Source organism: Cervus elaphus, chromosome 7 (genome assembly GCF_910594005.1).
Source record: "Cervus elaphus chromosome 7, mCerEla1.1, whole genome shotgun sequence".
NCBI classification, from domain to species: Eukaryota; Metazoa; Chordata; class Mammalia; order Artiodactyla; family Cervidae; genus Cervus; species Cervus elaphus.
The window spans coordinates 7,930,701-7,950,197 of record NC_057821.1 but is presented as its reverse complement, the minus strand read 5'-3'; the positions used below and the strand labels follow the sequence as shown (position 1 = coordinate 7,950,197).

The following is a 19,497-nucleotide window of genomic DNA, read 5'->3' as shown; positions in this document are numbered from 1 at the left end:
AGCCCTTGTTGATTTGCTGTTTGCTATAAATGAGAAGACACATCATTCATGGCCATAGAAGTACAGTGTTTCTAATTGTCCTATTTTTCTAATTTTGGGGACATATGATAATTTCATTTGCTTCTAACCTACATTATTTTGTTATTTTAAGTGAACTTACTGTGACCAATTTCATTTTCAAAATGATAAAGAAGAGAGATGTCCATTAAGGTGGGTTATATCTGGCGGTTCTCACCAATGTCATTGCCTTACCTTTGTCCCTGGATCTTGGCCAGAGAGACAAAAATTATGTTTGCCACCACCCAACTGTTAGAAATGCTCAAGGATAAAAGCATTAATGATAGGAGACATTATTCATAATGTATTTATTCAATAAAAACACCAGTTCCCCATTCTAATTACATTAAAAATTCTAACTATATAAAGAAAAACCTGGAAAGAAATAACTTTACCATTAACTGTGGTGTAACTGAGCTGCAGCTTTAAAAAAAATTTAAAATTTCCTTTTCGTACTTTGTATTTTTCAGATTACCTACAGTGTGTATGAACTTGCTAATAAAACATATTAAAAGTTAAATTTTTAGTGAAAAAACAAATTACCTTAATCACTAGAACAATCTTGACAGTCTTCTCTCCTGATTTTATCAGGATGAAGGGATATGGAAGTATGGAGGGATAGAGCTTGGGCTTCCTTGGATGCATCACCTGTCAGATGCAGGACCTTTGGTTGCTCTTCAGGGGAACGTTTATCAGGAAGACATGGACCGGGATTCATAGCTGGTCCAGAGAATCCGAGGCTTATAGCCTAGAGCTCTGGCTCTGCTCTTTTCTGTGTGGACTTAAGAAGTTACTCAACCTCTGTACGTCTCAGCTTCTTCATCTGAAAAATGACGTAGCATTCTCACCGGGTTGTTGAGTGTGAAATGAAACAGCATTGTATTAGTCACTCAGCACAATCACTGGCTCATAGTAAGTGGTCGTGGAGTTTTTATTTCTACTGTTAGATAGCAGACATAAACCCTCCTATGTACTCTGTAAATCCTCCCTGCCTACCTGCCTCTCCTCAAGCGCCCTTTCATAGTCTGGCCTCCATTACGTTACCCCTTGTAGGGAAAGAGCAAATTAGCCAAGATGGCGTGTCAGGCTCTTCTGCCCCCTGGCCACTCGCTCTTGCCCCACGTTTTGTAAATAATGACCAACAGCTGAGCTCATTTATAGCACTGCGCACCGTCGTGAGTTACTTTGTGCTGCAGGAAGATAAGAGCGCCACCCAAAAAGCAGCGGGAATTACTGCTGCATCACGGCTGTGTCCCTCGGATCGGCCATGAGAGGCGAGAATAAAGCGTGAATGCTACGGCGGCTGCGTCAGTCAGGAGAGACTACTGTTATGGCAGCTGCGTCAGCCGGAAGAGAATGAACGCGTCAGCCGGAAGAGAATGAACGCGTCCGCAGCTCCTCCAGCTCCTCGCGTCTTCTTCCGGCGTCTTAGCTAACGCCTTGCCTACCCTGGGCTCAGCGAACCGTGCGGACAGTGTGAACAGTGAGAGAATTGGTGCTGTGGACAAGATGAAGAGCAATATGCCCATGTATCTCTATCAATTCCAAAAGTAGTTAAATCAGTGGTTCTCAAACTTTTAATGCCCACAGGAATCATCTGGGGGTCTTGTCAAAATGACCGATTCTGACTCTGTAGGTCTGGCCTGGCATCCAAGATTCTGAACTTTTCACAAGCTCCCACGTGAGGTCCGTGTTGCTGTTCAAAGACCACTTTTAGTAGCGAGGACTAGGGTGACCCAGCTCCAGTCTTCATGGAATCACCTCCAGTGTCCTAGCCAAAGTGGTCTCCTTCTTTAGCTCTCAACGCATATCATTTACTCTCCAAATTCAGCACTTCTCAGGTTCAGCCTGCTCTGGTGTGTTGCTGTACACAATTCTGTTCAGTTCTTTCCAGGCTCCTGACAGTAGATGGTGCGGTCCATGCGGGAAGCTGTCGGCATCAGCACAGTGACGTGACCACCTGTGCCTCCAATCATTGTCAAATTATTGAACTAGATGAAAAAGGAGGAAACAGTGCCTTAAAATATTATTAACACTGCCGTTTACATGAGTATTCACTTAGAAATTGACAACATAAATCAATTTAATTAGTGGAAATAATGGAAGCCAGTACTGATGTGAAGAATTCCAAATGACAAATAGATGACTGTGTTTTCTTTTAAAAATGTGTTATTTGTTGTAGAATGCAGAGTGGGATGATACTGGATGGGATGACAAGGCCAACCTGAAATGACATATTTTTCACAGAATATCAAATAAGTGAGTTATAATTTGTTTGGCAAATTGAGTCTCTTGGAAGGTGGTTTAAAAACACCCTCCAAAAAAAAAAAAATAAAATAAAAACACCCTCCAAAAGGAACAGAGGCCAAGGTTGAATAATCTGGTGTGCAGGCTGGATGCAAAACTAGCAGGTTTTGAGGTAATGTGGACTTGCTTCTGTTAGGAGTAATTAGGGGAAATTTTTGTGGGAAATGAGGAAGGTGTGGTGAAGGAATGTGTTGGGGGTGGTCATCGAGAGGATGTGACCAGAAGTCGATTGACGAAGTGGACCCAGGTCGTCAGAGGGCACTCCCTCCTGCCTTCTCCTTGAAATGTACATTCTGACCACAACTCCCACTGGGGAGAGGATTTGAAGGACACAGCCCAGAGTGAGCTTTGAGTTGTTGAGACCATCTGAATGAAGCACATGATTGAACCCAGCTTGACCTCTACGTAAACTTTTAAGATTCTGGTGGGTGGACAGGTGTGGAGAGCTACTCACCTTGTGGTCACCAAAGACAAGCCTTGGATGTAAGGTCCCTCACTGATTAAACATGCCACCTGCCATTCTGGAGTGTCTGCCTCTTTCTCCTTGCCCTCCATGTTAAAGCTAGTTTGTGAAACAACAGTCTGCTCTTTGGGTGTTTCCTGGAGGCTGGATCTCAGGGCAAGTGCCCCATCCACTTGTGGGGTTTGTTCAGCCTGCCACAAGCCACCGCTTGTATAATTCTGACCTACCTTCTCTGGATCAATTGGCATTTCATTTCAGGAGGACTTTCAACCTTACTTTAAAAAATCCAGTTGAAGCAAACAGGAGAGGAACTCCATTTTCAGTAACCTTTTCCTCATCTGTCACTTATGTCCATAAGGAAGCTTAAAGAATTTTTATCAGTACACTAAAAATCAGATAATTGGCTATATTGTAAAACTTTTCGATGCTGGACTCCAGATCTCTACAGTTGCTGAGAATTCTTATCAAGAAATCATCTAGGCATTGAAACATGTAAATTATCATATGTGAAACGAATCACCAGTCCAGGTTCGAAGCATGATACAGGATGCTCAGGGCTGGTGCACTGGGATGACCCAGAGGGATGAGATGGGGAGGGAGTTGGGAGGGGGGTTCAGGATTGGGAACACATGTACACCCATGGAGGATTCAAGTCAATGTATGGCAAAACCAATACAATGTTGTAAAATAAATAAATAATTTAAATTAAAAAAAAAGAAATCGTCTAGGGAACCGTCACAATTTCTGTTTTCATGAAGAGGTCTTAGTGGGGATGAGGTTTACGCCTAACTCTTAAAATTTCATTTTGGTGACTTGTGCCCAGGATCCAACTTTAGTTACAGAGTAAACAGTATTTTCCAAAGACTGACAGGGTCAGCTGCTCGGGGAATGTGGCCGGTGACCTCCCTGGCGGATGATCGTCCTGCTGGCTGCTTTCAAGTTAGTTGAAAGGTAAGCTTTCTTTCTGTATAAGGGCATGGCTGCCTTGGAACGTGTTTCATTTTCTACTGATAAAGCTGAAAGTATATCCCAGGCTCGCTGTCTTAAAGGGCATGGAACTGTGACTTTGGGGGCAAAGTGATTTGTCATGTCAACACAACTACAACAGCTAAGCTGCTGGGGTTGGGGGAGGAGTGAGCGATGGTGTGAAACCTCATTGCTTTGATTAAGCTACAAAGACACAAGAAAACTTAAATCCAGAACTTCTTTCTGATTTGAGATGTGAGAAACACACATGGGATTCTAATATTCAGAAAGTAAAGACTTCCATCTTTGAATCCTTTTTTCCTGAAGTCTTGTTAGTTTAATCTGACTGTTGTCTTCACTCCTGAGACAGCAGTGGTGTGTGTGTGGTTGTGTCTGTGTGTGTATGTGTGTGAGAGAAAGACAGATTTATTGACTACTATGAAGTGTATCTGCTATATACATATAGTGTATATATTTGTGTGTATACAAATATTTGTATATATGTAAATACAGTGTTTATATACTCTGTATAAATAATAAATCTTGTGGGTGCTGAGTATAGAACAGTTGAGAAAACGGAACTTGCTGGCCTTGGATCCTGGGTTGACTTTATTCAGCTTGTGTGTTACAGATTCTGTGACAGGAGGTAAGAATTTTGTTTCATGTCAGAATAATTGCTCTCTCTCCACGTTGATTGTTATTAGTGTTTGTTTTAAAAACCTCACATTTTTTCAACAAGTTTTGATAGAAGAATTGGCATTTTAAAGTTGCACATATTGAAAAGATAATACTTTTCAAAGTGCTCACAGCTCTCACTTAATTGAACTATTTTCTAATGCTCCAAAAAAGTGCTCTACCATCAAAAGTGATTTTATAAATAAAATATTTTATTTTAGATAAAGTTCAGTTCAGTTCAGTTCAGTTGCTTAGTTGTGTCCGACTCTTTGCGAGCCCATGAATCGCAGCACAATATTCTTTTCCTCCCATTGATTAAGCTGTCTTGCCCAGAGTCATTTAAAAAAATATGGCCCGGAACCAAAAATAAGGACACAAATAGTATCAGAAGAAGTAAAAAAGTAATATTCTAGTAGAAAAGGTTTATGCTTTATTGAAGAGGGATAACTACAAAGGTACCAAGTTGTTAAACTGTCATTATTACAACTGTCATTTACTGATATTTGTGGGTTTGCTTTTGTGTCCTATTGGCAGCTTCAACTTTCAAAAATTGTTTATTACATAGCGACAGATTCAATGTTAAGAACTTGCTCTGTGGACACGGTCTTTTCACAAGCTGTGGGCATGTACCTCTGACCCACAGAAGCCGTGAGGAGGCTTAAACATGGTGACTATGAGAGGTTAAAGTCTTTGAGTATTTGCCTGTTTGTCAGATAACAGACCAGAAGATGAGTCAGAGAGATTTTGTAGAATAAGAATTCCCAACTGCTGCCTGAGAGTTCACAGTGGTCAAAACAGACAAATAAACTCAGGGAATTCTGGGAACCATTCTCTGCGTTTGGTTCTTCACTGTCACCCCCAAACTGCCACCCTCATCCCACTGGACCATCAAACAGAGTCTCCTAGAGACAGAGGCATATATTTTGAACCAAAAGCAACACCAACATGTCCAAAGTTATCTCAGTTCGCAGTGGAGGGGGGTCCAGCTAGATGTGCATTTGGCGCTTGGATACCACAGGAAACACATCCTTTGGGTGGGCGATGGGGGTCCTTGGGACAGGCTGTGGCACCTGGAGGCCTGTGCTGACTGTAGTGTCCTGCTTCACTATTAAACAGGCGGGGTTACATGGGCTTCTGACTTGACTGTGGAGTGCACATAGGACCCCAGTCTTGGAGATGCTGTGTAGAATGATAAGAAACCCATATAAACGGTGTTCCTTGTCTCAGAAGAGGATCCTATTTTAATAAAAAACATTCATCCTTGGAGCATACAGTGAGGAAGATCTTCGTTGTCTTGCAGACTGTCATTCTTTTAGAAAGAAGACAGCATTGGTTTTTCATGCCTTGAGGGTGTCCACCTACCTTGTTTGATTTCAGCAGTAGAGCACTTACAGGTGTTTTGTCTTGGAGATGAAGGTTCTTTAAATGGCAGGCATGGGGAAATCACCACTATTAAAAAAGCAAAATAAAAAAAATAAAAAAATAAATAAAAAAGCAAAATAAAACTGTATTAACTCTTGGACCTAGTAGATAAAAAAGCCGTTTTATCTGTTTGTTAGCCCTCTGTATGTGAAATAGATAGCCAACAGGAATTTGCTGTCTGGCTCAGGAAACTCAAACAGGGGTTCTGGATTAACCTAGAGGGATGGGATGGGGAGGGAGATGGGAGACGGGAGGGAGGTTCAAAGGGGAGGGGATATATGTATACCTATGGCTGATTCATGCTGAGGTTTGACAGGAAACAGCAAAATTCTGTAAAGCAATTATCCTTCAATAAAAAATAAATTAATTTTTAAAAAGCCATTTTAATAGTGGCAAACTCTACTTTACCCCAGTTTTTGGATATGGGCACAAAATCTGAGCAGTATTTCCCCAACCACACAAGTCATATGGTGATGAGGAATAGAGTGAGGTGACAGTGTCTTGAAGCAAACATCATTTACTAAGGGTCATTTGCTTCATGTTTGAATGGAATTCTTGCTGGTCTAATGTAGGGTAGATTTTAATTTCCTGTTTGGCGTGACCTGTTGCTCATATTATATTCCTGGGGGGACAATCATAAATTCCCATCTTAGGAATTATAGATCTTCCTCTGTTTTTTTTTTAAAATAACACCTTCATTGAACCATAATGTACATACCATAAAATTCATTCTTTTAAAGTGTGCATACAGTTCAGTGCTTTTTAGCACATTCAGAATTTATATATCATCATCATTATCTAACATCAGAATATTTTCATCACATTCAAAAGCCCCACCCCTACTCATTAGCAGTCACTCCACAGTCTGCCTTTCCCCTCAAACCTTGGCAACAATGGCCTGGCCTGTTTCTATGGATTTGCCTATTCTGGGTGTTTCATATAAATGAATCACAATACGTGGCTTTTTGTGACCAGTTTCTTTCACTTAATATTTTCAAGGTTCATTCACATTGTTGCATGTAACAGGACTTCATTCTTTTTTATTACTGAGAAATATACCTATGTGATACATCCCCTTTATGATTTCACATTTTGACTATTATGAGTAATGCTATCATGAACATTTGTTTACAAATTTTTGTATGAATATATGTTTTCACTTTTCTTGTGCATATACCTAGTATTAGAATTTCTGGCTAATGTGGTAACTGTATATATGAGATTTTGAGGGATTCCTACACTGTTTTCTAATGTGACTGTTCCAGTTTATAACACCAGCCACGTACGAGGTTCTGGTTAGCCACGTCCTTGCCAAGGCTTGTTACTCTCTGCTTTGATTCTAGCCAGTCTAGTGGGTGCGAACCGCTCTCTCCTTGTGGTTTTGATTTTTGCCCCCTAATCACAGTTTCGTTGAACAGCTTTTCATGTGCTTGTTGGCCATTTGTTTGCCTTCTTAGGAGAAATGTCTATTCAAATCCTGTGCCCATTTAAAAAAAAAATGTTTATTTAGTTTTGGCCGTGCTGGGTCTTCATTGCTTCGGGCTGGTTACTTTCTAGTTGTGGGGCACAGACTTCTCATTGTGGGGGCTTCTCTTGTTGTGAGCACAGGCTCTAGGCTGAGTGGGCCCCAGTAGATGTGGTGCGCAGGCTGAGTTGCCCTGAAGTTTGTGGGATCTTCCCGGGGCAGGGCTCGAATCGGCACCTCCTGCCTTGCAAAGTAGATTCCTAACCACACTGCCACAGAAGCCCCTTTGTCAATTGTTAAAATTGGGTTGTCTTTTTCTTTGAGTTATAAGAGTTCTTTATGTATTCTGGATTGTGGTTGTTGTCCAGTTGCTTAGTCATGTCATACTCTCTGTGACTCTCTGGACTGCAGCATGTTCGGCTTCCGTCCTTCACGATCTCCCAGAGTTTTCTCAGATTCTTGCCCATTGAATTGGTGATGCCGTCCAACCACCTTATCCTCTGTCGCTCTCTTCTCCTCTTGCCCTCAATCTTTCCCAAATAGCAAGGAGAAGTAAGGAAGCCTTCTTACGTGAACAATGCAAAGAAATAGAGGAAAACAATAGAATGGGAAAGACTAGAGATCTCTTCAAGAAAATTAGAGATACCAAGGGAACATTTCATGCAAAGATGGACACAATAAAGGACAGAAAGTATTCTGAATATAAGTCCCTTATCAATTAAATGATTTGCAAATATTTTCTCCCATTCTCTGTGTTAATTTTTATGCCACATTGTTAGGATTTTGACATTATCTTTGAAGTTAACATTTTTTTCTAGATAAACTTCATGGAACCCAGGGGATTAATGGCACACACCTTCACCAAGAACTTGCTTGATGGCAGACAGTGGGTTAAGTTCTTTTCACATGTTACCACATTTTAATGTTTGTCAGAACATGAAAAAATTGATACCATTCCTTAATTTAATGGGGAAGAAACTGAGACTCTGAGAATTAATTTGCTGAAAGTGACCCAGCGAGAAAGTGGCAGAATCTGCAAGTAAATTAAATTCTTCCTGCTTCCTGAGTCTATTTCCTCTTCACTTTAATTGTTAGTGGTTTGAATAAGATAAGTGAACAATCAATATTGTGTTCATCGGTAGTATAATTTGTATTGGATAAACATGCATTTTATCCCTATGTTTTCTATCAAAAGTTGTCTAAATAATAATGCATTAAATGTCTTAAGTCACGTCCATGCATGCGTGCTTAGCTCCCTTCAGTCATGTCCGACTCTTTCATGACCCCATGGACTGTAACCTGCCAGGCTTCTGTGTCCATGGGATTTCCCAGGCAAGAACACTGGAGTGGGCTGCCATGCCCTCCTCCAGGGGATCTTCCCCATCCAGGGACTGATCCTGCATCTCCTGCAGCTCCTGTGTGGCAGGCAGATTCTCTACCACTGAGCCACCAAGGAAGCTCCCTAAATCATATCCATTGGATACATTTCACTCCTGTCTCTTGCTCCTTCCCTTCCATCTTTTTTCCTTCTTTGCCTTTTCCTTTCTTTCCTCCCTCCTGTGCTCTTTCCAAGTCCTTTGTTTAGTCCTTACTATGCTTTAAGGGACTGAATGACTCTCTCTCTCTCTCTCTCACACACACACACACACATGCTTTAAGTGCCTGGATAAAGTGATGCATAAAGCACCCTCTGGTGCTCATATAGTACAAGAAGTCCCCCACATGTGGATGAGTTCTGTCCTTAGAGTACATTCATAAGTCCAGTTTGTTCGTAAGTCCATCAGAGTTAGCCTTGATAACTAACTGCCACAATCAGCTGCATAGTACTGAACTGTAATTATAATACTTTTCACACAGATAATACATAAAAAACAAACACAAAAACTAGAGAAAGCATTTTTAATCTTACAGTATAGTCCTTTGAAAAGTACAGCAGTACGGGACAACAGCTGGCCCACAGGGGCTGTCTTCAAATGAACAGGCAGGAAGGGTTACTGACTGGAGTGGGTAGAGGAGGTGGGAGATGGGAGAGCTGAAGGATCGTCAGCAATAGGAGTTGGAGGGCAACCTGCAGCTTCATTCGCACTTGGCACTGATGAAACACACATTTGCATCTTTCAAAGTTTGCAACTTGAAGGTTTGCATGTAGGGGACTTACTGTAGTAGGAGATATGAACTGCAAATAAATATTAGATATGGATAAACTTCAAATCAATTGCACTCAGCTTCCATGCTAGTAAGGTCATGCTTAAAATCTTGCATGCTAGGCTTCAGCATTAATGCGAACCAGGAACTTCCAGATGTCCAAGTTGGGTTTAGAAAAGGAGGAGGAACCAGAGATCAAATTGCCAATATTTGCTGGATTATAGAGAAAGCAATGGAATTTCAGAAAAACATCTATCTCTGTTTCATCAACTACTCTAAAGCCTTTGACTGTGTGGGTCATGACAAATTGTGGAAAGCTCTTAGAGAGATGGGGATACCAGACCATCTTACCCATCTCCTGAGAAACCTGTATGCGGGTCCACAAGCAACAGTTAGAACCCTGTATGAACAACTGATTGGTTCAAGACTGAGAAAGGAGTGTGACAGGGCTGCCTGTTGTCACCATGTTTGTTTAACCTGTACGCTGAGCACATCATGAGACATGCAAGCTGGAATCAAGATAGGTGGGAGAAACATCAACAACCTCAGATATGCGGATGATACCACTCTAATGGCAGAAAGAGAAGAAGAACTAAAGAGCCTCTTGATGAAGGTGAAAGAAGGGAGTGAAAGAGCCGGCTTGAGGCTAAATATTAAAAAACTAAGATCATGGCGTCTGGCCCCATTAGTAGTGACAGATTTCCTCTTCTTGGGCTCCAGAATCACTGCAGATGGTGACTGCAGTCAGGAAATCAGAAGATGACTGCTTCTTGGCAGAAGAACCATGACAAACCTAGACAGTGTGTTGAAAAGCAGAGACATTACTCTACTGACAAAAGTCTGTATAGTCAAGGCTGTGGTCTTCCTAGTGGTCATGTGGATGTGAGAGCTGGACCATAAAGAAGGCAGAGCACCAAAGAATTGATGCCTTTGAACTGTGGTGCTGGAGAAGACTCCTGAGAGTCCCTTGGGCAGCAAAGAGATCAAAGCAGTTAATCTTAAGGGAAATCTAAATGGTCACTGGGGAAGCTCTGGATAAAGAGTGAAGGGAGCCATGTGACTCTGGAGGGATATGCTTAAATATATTTTACATATGTTTAAGGACCAGGAGTTTTCCTTAGGTAAAATTATGCCCATATAAAAGCCAACCCTCATGCACTTGCTGGTCCAACAGAAGAGAAGAGCTATACGAGTCTCCTTCTTGTTTATCAATAACAACGAACATGTTCCTTCCTCTGACCAGACATATCTCTGCAGAGTCACCTGGATCCCTTCATCTTAACTTAATAACCTCTGCAAAGATCCTATCTCTAAATATTGTCTTATTCTGAGAGACTGGGGGGTTGGGATTTCCACTGTAAATTTTGGGGGGAAGACAGTTCAGCTGGTAACAATGGAGAAAATAATAGTGTCTACCTAGAAGTGTTTAACAAACACTAAGAATAAGTATGTAGAGTAGTATCTGCCTCCTACAAGTGGTTTAGAGAATTAATTGAGACAATATATGCAAGCTCTTAAAGCCGTTGCTGGCTCATGGTGAGTGCTGTTGGGATATGCTGTGTAAGAGTGCTGTTATCTTATTCATATTCAGTCACACCTACATTGTGAGCTTGTTGGAGGAAGGAAAGCAGAGATTATATCTTTGCATTTTTTATTATTTTTATCCATTATTTAAAAAATCTGCCTGCACCTAGTACTCTTCATCCATTATGTATACTCAGTACACATTTGTTTAATTAAACTTTCCATTCTTCTCATTATCACTGGCATCTGCTCCTTCCCCAACCAGATTTGCATCCCACCCTCCCTTTACTCCCAACTGGGTCATAGATTTCACCTTCAGCCATTATACTAGCAATGACCAAGCTTTCTTTTGCAGCCATACTATGCTGGATTTTTTTTTTCTTTTTTTCTTCTAGAGAGATTTTGGGGAGTCTCCTTTGTAACTGAAATCAAGGTCCTGCTGCTCACTGCGCAAGAGCCAATAAAGAGGCAAGGCTGGGGAAAGAAAAGTTGGCTTTAGTCTGGATGCCGGCAAGTGGTGGGTGGGATAGGAGGAGGAGGGTGGACTTCTATCCAAAATCCGATCCCACCTCTGATGATCAGTGGGCCAGAGCTTTTACAGACGGAGGAAGGGGACTCCATGTAGCAACAGTATAGGCGGCTCTGACAGTCCTCTTGAAATTGGTCATCAGTGGTCTGATCAGTGCCATCTTGATTGTTTTAAATACAGTTAATCTTCAATTCCAGGGTCATATTTCCCCCCCCCCCCCATTTCTTTGAGGCCAGTTCTCAGAACTGTGATGCTGTGTTATGCCTACAGTGTGGTCACCACGCAGTTAAGTTCTCCCATCTGAGGTTTCAGTATCTATAAGACAGCTTACAGGGTATGGCTCAGAATATTATCTATGGTTCTTGAGAAGGAACTAAAGGTCTTTGATGCTTAATGACTACTATTATTAATCTTGTTGGACTCTTTTCCTTTGTTTCTGCATTGTCTCACGTCTCTGATTAAACTTATTCTTTGGCTAAGGTTTCTCACAGACAAAAGGCAGGCAGAGGAAGTGGAGGGGACCATAGGTCCTGCTCCATTGCATCTTCATGTGAAATGTCAACTGTTGCCTTGCTGTTGACACATATGGATCTTGCATGCTAATCAGCCTCTAAGACTTACATTTCCAAACTTGTTAGAACAAGAACTAGCGTGTGTGGTTCCCTTTCTGGAATTCGGAGTAGAGCCAAAGAGGGAAACCCCTTTTGCCCATGAGTCTGATAGAATTTTCTGAATTCTCATCCTGAAGCAGTGGTGGCTAGGTTTATTTCTGCTAAATGTTTCATTCTAGAATCCTCGGCCCTTCCATCCTGATGCGGAATAAGCCTAGTGCACCTGGCCTGATGACAGAGAGACAGCTGTGATCACGCCAAAGGTCAGAGCCTCGCAACCCGTTTCCTGAAATGTTTTCTTTAAAAAGTGGAGGAAAAACTGATAGGAAATGTGCGTTACAATCACAAACAGGTGTGAAAATGATCTTTGAAACAGCCTGAGGGAGTAGGCCACCATAGAGCTCAGTCTTACTCTGAAAGCCGTTTTTATTGCCATCCACATATCTAGTTCACTGTAAAAAACAGGGAGTTAATTGCCATTGCACTACACAGTTAATTCTTTTTCAGGCATATAACTACTTCTAAAGAATTCGGGGAACATTTGTTCGACTGGAAAAAGTGCGTTTCGTGTTCTGTGTCATAACTTTGTTCCCAGAAGAAAATCCAAGATAATGAAAAAAAAAAAAAATCAGGTTTGTGAAGGAAAATATCACTTTTCTTTCATGAAGTTTGTAGACATCATTTGCCTACTTTTCATGGAATAAAGCTGACAGCACCTCTTGAATATATATGTTGTGTGTCTGAATAGCTTTAATTAGTTAACTTTCTGCTTTCCTTGAAGTGACTTTTTAAAGTTTTGAACTACAGAATAAGGCATAAATGTCTAGATTGCCAGGATTCACACTGGAATTAGATTCATATTGGCTGATTCATATTTGCTATAAGACCATTGCATTTGTTCTTTAATTTTATTTTGTAAAGATTTTTTTTTAGCATTATTCTCATTTATTGATACAGAGATTAAAAAAAAAAGATGCTCTATTTGTATAGCTTACATTAGTACAGAGCCTTGAATGCCAGGTTTAGATTATGTCTAAAGATTTTTTTTGGATGTAGATCATTTTAATTTTATTTTTTTCAAACTTTTAATTTCATATTGGGGTGTGGCCAGTTAACAAAGTTGTGATAGCTTCCATGAACAAAAAGTGACTCAGCCAAGCATATATAATGTATCCATTCTCCCTCAAACCCCTCTCCCATCCAGGGGGGCACCTAACATTGAGCAGAGTTCCATGTGCTATTCAGCAGGTGATGCGGACCATTTTTAAAGTCTTAATTGAAATTATCACAATATCGCTTCTGGTCTTTTTGGCTGTGAGGCATATGGGATCCTAGCTCCCCAGCCGGGGATGGAACCTGCCCGCCTCTCTCCCTGCACTGGAAGGCTAAGTCCCAACCCCTGACCACCAGGGATGTCCCAACACATTTGTCCTTCTAAAATTTGCTTATTAGGCCCGTATTCTATAGTATGTTTTATTTGGCTGCAATGGCTATTAATGAATTCTTTGACAGTGGCTTTTTGTCACAGGCATCTTTCTTGGCTCAGGGTACCTAACATGTAGGGATAATCTCCTGTTGAGGAGTTGCTTTCTTATCTGGTGACATTTATCATTATCTAAGGCCAGCTGCCTGACGTCTCTTCAGGGCTCTGTTTATGGGGTTTGAACAGCTATAAATGGAAACACTAGCTAACCAGAAATTATCGCCAGGGCTTTCTGATAGTGTCCTGGGCTCTCACAACTTGGAATGTCCTGCGATATCTAACATGTAAGCACGTCACATCATTTTCTAGACAGAATCGGAATCTTGCCTTTTCTCTCTCTCTCTCTCTCTCATTCTCTTTCAACATGGACTTTGAAAAGCATGAAAAAGGAAGCTTATTAAATGAGAATTTAGAGGAGAAACTGACGGTAAGACTGATATTTCACAAACACGGATTTATGATGTAACTAACAGTAAAAATCAGTTATAGTTTGAAAAAGTTATACCAGGCACCTGTATTTCCCTGTTTTTCTGGTCAATGACCTTGAAAATTCCAAGGGTTTTACTGAAAACAATGTGATAAAATTATTAATATGATGTCATTACTAGAATGTGGGTAAATTAGATTTACTTAAATGATATGGTTTATCTCTGTTTTAACAACCAGGATCCATTTATTTTGAGACCTGGTGGTGGTCACCTCGATACTGGGAGATTATTTTCTTTACTCATATGAAGTTTAGTGAATATTCAAAACTCAATTTCAGAGATACCAGGAATGTGTGTCAAGGGAAATCTGAGAATTTTAATTTTTTTATGGAAAGGTTAATGATAAAATGTAAGGATAAAATTTACTTTTGAAAAAGTTTAGTGTTTGGCAGTAAAATTTGTAAAAGTTGCTTTACCTTGATGCTAAGAAATTCAGTGTCAGTAAACACAGTGCTCACTTCTGTTTGCTCAAACACAGAATGTACTGTAACTTCGAGTAGAATGTATTGTTCATGGTTCACCTGATAGGCTTAGGAGATTAATTGTGTTTATAAAGTTACTGCAGCTTCTGAGTTAATGTTAGAACAGGGCATGGCTTATTTTAATAGCTGTGCAAGTAGCAAAAACTAAAACTGTATTGACTGTAAGACTGTGACTTCTTGAACTCATGAGAATGCATTGTTCTGGATGTCTGACATTGAGATTTAAGCACTAGTAATGATATTAAAACTTGAAAGGTGGAAGAAAAAACCATATTGAGTTGAAAACTCCTAAAGTATGTTAAAATTTCAAGGTCTTGAAGAAATATATTGGATAAAATATATAAAATCTTTAAAGGATTTGGGTCATTTTGAGTATTGACCGTGGACCTCTCTTCAGGTGATTGTTTAAACATGTCATGGCCTCAGACTGCTTTGCTTTTGGACTGTTTTAAAAAGCCATGAATTACTGTAGAACTAACCAGGGGTTTTGAATCAGGAAGATCTGATGAGAATCCTCACTCCATCACTTCTAAATGTGGGACGATGGGATTTTGTTTAAGCTTTTTGTGTCTGAGTTAACTCGTTTGTTACTGGGGAGCAGGGATACCTAATCGGAAGGCTGTTACGAGCATTAACTATAATGTATGTGAAGTCCCTCAGCTGAACCTGTTATTTTCAAACTGCTTTTGGCCTTACTTACTTAGCAAGTACATATCCAGGCTTTGTTTATATAGAAAGAGAAAGCTGAAATGCGTTTCAAAGTAAAAGGAACACTCAGGTATGTTAACTATGAAGGCTTAGGAGTGATAAAACCTTGATGGAACCAGATAGATGGTAAATAAATACACCAGTAAGAGTTGCTATGAACAAGTGTGAAATTTGATCCAGAGATCACTGGCAGTCTTTTAGAGGAAGTTTTGCAAATAAACATAGTGGACATGGGACAAGTGAACAAAAGTGAAAATGAACTCTTGGTGTATAAACATTTCACTGCCCGGGAGGTCAGATGTGCCCGAATCCCTGTGGAACACAGCTCTGAATCTAGAAGTGAGCAAAAACCTCTCTTTAGAGGGAGTAATAGTCATAACATTCATGGACTTTACTCTGGAGGGGAAGCCTAGGACTGGTCCCTGATTAATTTCCAGGAGATTGGAGGAAAATCTGGGGTGGATCGGAAGGTGCCAGAATATCCAATCTGTACTGAGCGTAGGCGGTTCTTAGGGAGGGCAGGAACACAGTAAGTAAAGTTCAGTACTTGGGAAAGTTACCTGCGCAGATAAACAGATAAATAAGTAAATAGTGCTAGTACTCAGCTGCTGAGTCGTGTCTGATTCTTTGTGACCGTGTGGACTGTAGCCTGCCAGGGTCCTCTGTCTTTGGGATTTTCCAGGCAAGAATACTGGAGTGGGCTGCCATTTCCTACTCCAAAAATAAGTAAATAACATAAGTAAAATTAAAGCAAGAAATTTTGACTACTCTCCAAACTCCTTTTCTTTTATATTATTAAATACATCAACAAAGAATTTCACTTACATTGATCTTCAACATGTATTAACAGATACATGTATTATAAGATACATGTATTAACAGAGTAAATATAGTCATGGATCTTAGAGCATTCTGACATAATGATGGTCTCTTTCTCTTAAAAGGTGCTAAGAACAAATAGATCTCACATGTAAGTCTAGTAATTTCTATCACATCAGTTACTATATCTCAAGAGACAATTCTATCTTCCCAAGTAATAAATGTTCAATAAATATCACAGAAATCATGATAATGAGAAGGGTGCGACATCCAGCTCATTTTATATGGATGCTTTGTAGAAACAAATGAACACAGTAGAATTCACTACTGTGTTTTTTACTAAAAAAATATTGCTTTTTTGAGTAAAAGTAACTATCTGAGATCGAGAAAGAAATTCATCATCTGACAGTTTGTTAAACAGGATGTGTATAATATAAGAAGCTGAAAACTGGTATTTTAAGTAAAATTTTACCTTTAATTATTAAAATTTTTTTTACTTATTTTAAATTTGAGGGTGAAAGACTTATCCTATGACATGTAGGTTTTCTTAGGCTCTCACAAAAAACATTCTCCTCAATTTCAGGGAAAGAGAATCATGACACTTTTGAATACAATGAAAGAGAAAAGATGTGGAAGAAAAAATGATGGGTAAAATATAAGCATACAAAACATACATTTAAAAATTCTGTGGTAATCCAGTGAAGGGTAGTACGTTAAGGTTAAATCAATCATCAATTTATAGATTCAATAATACAAATAAAATCTTTTCCTAAGAAGAAATCTGTTAGCAAACAAAACACAGAACTGCTGTTTTGGTTATAATTCCCGATATTATTGTTGAGTTTTGTTTGGAGCATTTTCAGAGAGTCAACCTCGTGTCTGTTAGGTAGGAGAAAACCTCGTGTCTGTCCTCAGAAACAGAAAGATCCTTTCAGGTCAGTAAGTATTCCTGAATGCCTATTTGAGCAAGACAGGTGCTAAGGGCTGCCATGGAACATGCTTGATCAAGTCTTGGCCATCGAGGAGATTAATATGTTTTGATTATTTTTTTAGTAGATTATAAAGGAGTGATGGTAAGCTTAAGTAGCTTAGAAATATTCTAAGGGTACAAAGCATAAACGTTTCAAATTTTTTCACTCTTACATAATCTTGGGATAGCAAGACTGTATATAATTACTCATCAGAATGTCTTAACAATGAGAACAATCGTCAAGCATTTTATGCAGTAACATATTTTATTTCATTATAATATTGACTGCTGGAGGAGATCATAGAGAGAACATGACCTCTGGTTGACCCAAGAGCAAGACCCAGGCAGTGGAAGCCTCCTCCTTGGTCCCCCGTCCTTAGAGTATGAATTTTGTCCACTGTTCCCACAGTGGGAGCTGTTTCAGGATGCAGCCTTGAGAGGAAGGGGATGCTGAGACTGTCTGGGTGGGACAGTCTGACTGGACCCAGTTAAGACCTCTCTGTAAACTTTTAAGATTCTGACAGGCAATCCAGGAGATTCACTCCTCTTGCTGATGCCCAAGAAAGCCTTGTGTGTAAGATCCCTGCTTATTAAACCTTCCACCCACCGTCTGGAGGGTCCGCCCCTTCTCTGGTCTCTCTTAACCCTCCCTGTATGATAACCAATTTCAAATTTCACCCAACAAGCTCCCAAGGCATCAAACCAGCATCTGCATACCTATTTATTTTTCTTATTGTATCTAAGTAGGGTTCCTGATAACAGGCACTCAGTAGGTGCTTACGTATCTGAACAAAAAATTATATATTATTATGTTTTTGGTGTGTTATTGAGAGATTATTTTCTGTACAGCTTGAGTGTTGCTTCTGATCTATGCATTATTTCTGACAAGTAGCATCACGTAATACAATAAGTGGTAAATTTTAGTAATTTTTTAAATTCTCTGGAGGAAAGGTGCTGCATCTCTATCTTTATATCATAATTGGTTGCCCTAGATCCTTAATAAACTAATTCTGCTGATGACCAAAATGAAGGGAAGTGGAGAACAAACAAACAATATTTCCTTTTCTTTGGTATTCGGTTATTTATCTTGAAAACTTCCTTCCATTTCTTTGCTATTTGTGAGAGTGGTCCAGCGACCCTTGCTATGTTCTGGACTTCACTGAGACGTTGTTTTGGATGTCCATTGTGTCTGATTATTATGATGTAGAGGATGTGAGTTAATCTGTGCCCAAACCTTAACTCCTCCATGCTACTGGCTCATTTGGTTTTATGGCTGGCACCGTCACGGAGAGTGGCAGGCATCTGCGCATCTCTGAGAATGCCGCTGACCTCTCTGGCACGTCAGTGGTGCCTGCTGTGAATTCTACACGCCTCCCAAGATGGCCCATTCGTCATCAGTATATTTTGAATTTACTGTTCCCATTTCTCTAGAGAGAGCCAAAGCTCTGTAATAAGCTGACACTCAACATACTCTGTGCAAATAATTATTTTTCACAAAACAGATGGGTGGTACTGAACACAATTTTATGGTAAGTGGCTCAGTAAGCCTCCCTTGACTGGAAGGCAAACTGAGGAGACTCAGAACTAGGATTCTCTGAATTCCTGAGCTCAGCGTCACTTGGGAATTTTTAGTAAGATCAAGGAAGTTGTCCTCATATCTTACAGGGGTAGGCCTCCTCCGAGAAGTCAGTAGAGGGGGCATAGGATTGAGCAGTCTGTACCAGGTATTAGGGAGTTCATTGATGAAGACACACTCTCCAAAGACCTGAAACAGCCCTCAAGCATTGTGAGTAGAAAGAAGATTCTCGTTTCAGGGGAGGTGAAGATGTATAGTTGCAAAGAGTAACCATGAGTCCTGACCATTGGCAGAGCAAAGTAAAAAACAAAGTAACTACTGTTAGAGCTCTTTTTCATGAGAAACAGTCCCCCTCTAACCTCTCTCTGGCCTCCTCCCCATAAAGCCAGTAATACATTTTTAAAGCTATCTGAAGAACCTGTAGCATGAAATAAAAAATGGAGGGAGGAGATGAGACGCTGTGATGCCGTGATAGTGATGGGTCACCGTCATGGGCATCAGTGGGAAACTTAGCCGTGGGAACTGAGTCTTCTTTTAAAACCATTTTTTATTGGAGTGTAGTTGCTTTACAGTGTTGTGTTAGCTTCTGCCATGCCGCCAAGTGCATCAGTTGCACGTGCATACATCGCCCTCTTTTTCTTTCCTTCCTGTTAGGTCACCACAGAGCACCGAGGAGGGCTCCCTGCTGAGCAGTGGGTTCTCATGCATTATCTGCATTTTGCAGAGTAGCGTGTGTACATCGGTCTCCATCTCCCGGCTCATCCCACCCCTCCTTCACTGCCTGGGAACCTTAAGTTTGTTCTCTAC

At 40.3% G+C, this 19,497-nt stretch overlaps 1 protein-coding gene across 3 annotated transcripts in view; it reads left to right on the top strand.

Moving 5' to 3' along the window:
- Window positions 1-3,756: 3,756 nt before the first annotated feature.
- The window catches only part of LOC122696903 (muscular LMNA interacting protein), a 286,820-nt gene continuing 271,079 nt past the window's right edge, over window positions 3,757-19,497 (top strand). The window contains exon 1 of one of the 3 annotated variants that reach the window (XM_043907075.1): window positions 3,757-3,778. Coding sequence is in view for 2 of the 3 variants with exons in the window: in XM_043907063.1 (XP_043762998.1) it covers window positions 14,012-14,074 (63 nt within the window). In the remaining variant the exon portion in view is untranslated. Of the gene's footprint in view, window positions 3,779-13,867; window positions 14,075-19,497 lie in introns of those variants that run through there. The other 2 variants (XM_043907063.1, XM_043907077.1) reach the window with 2 other exon arrangements.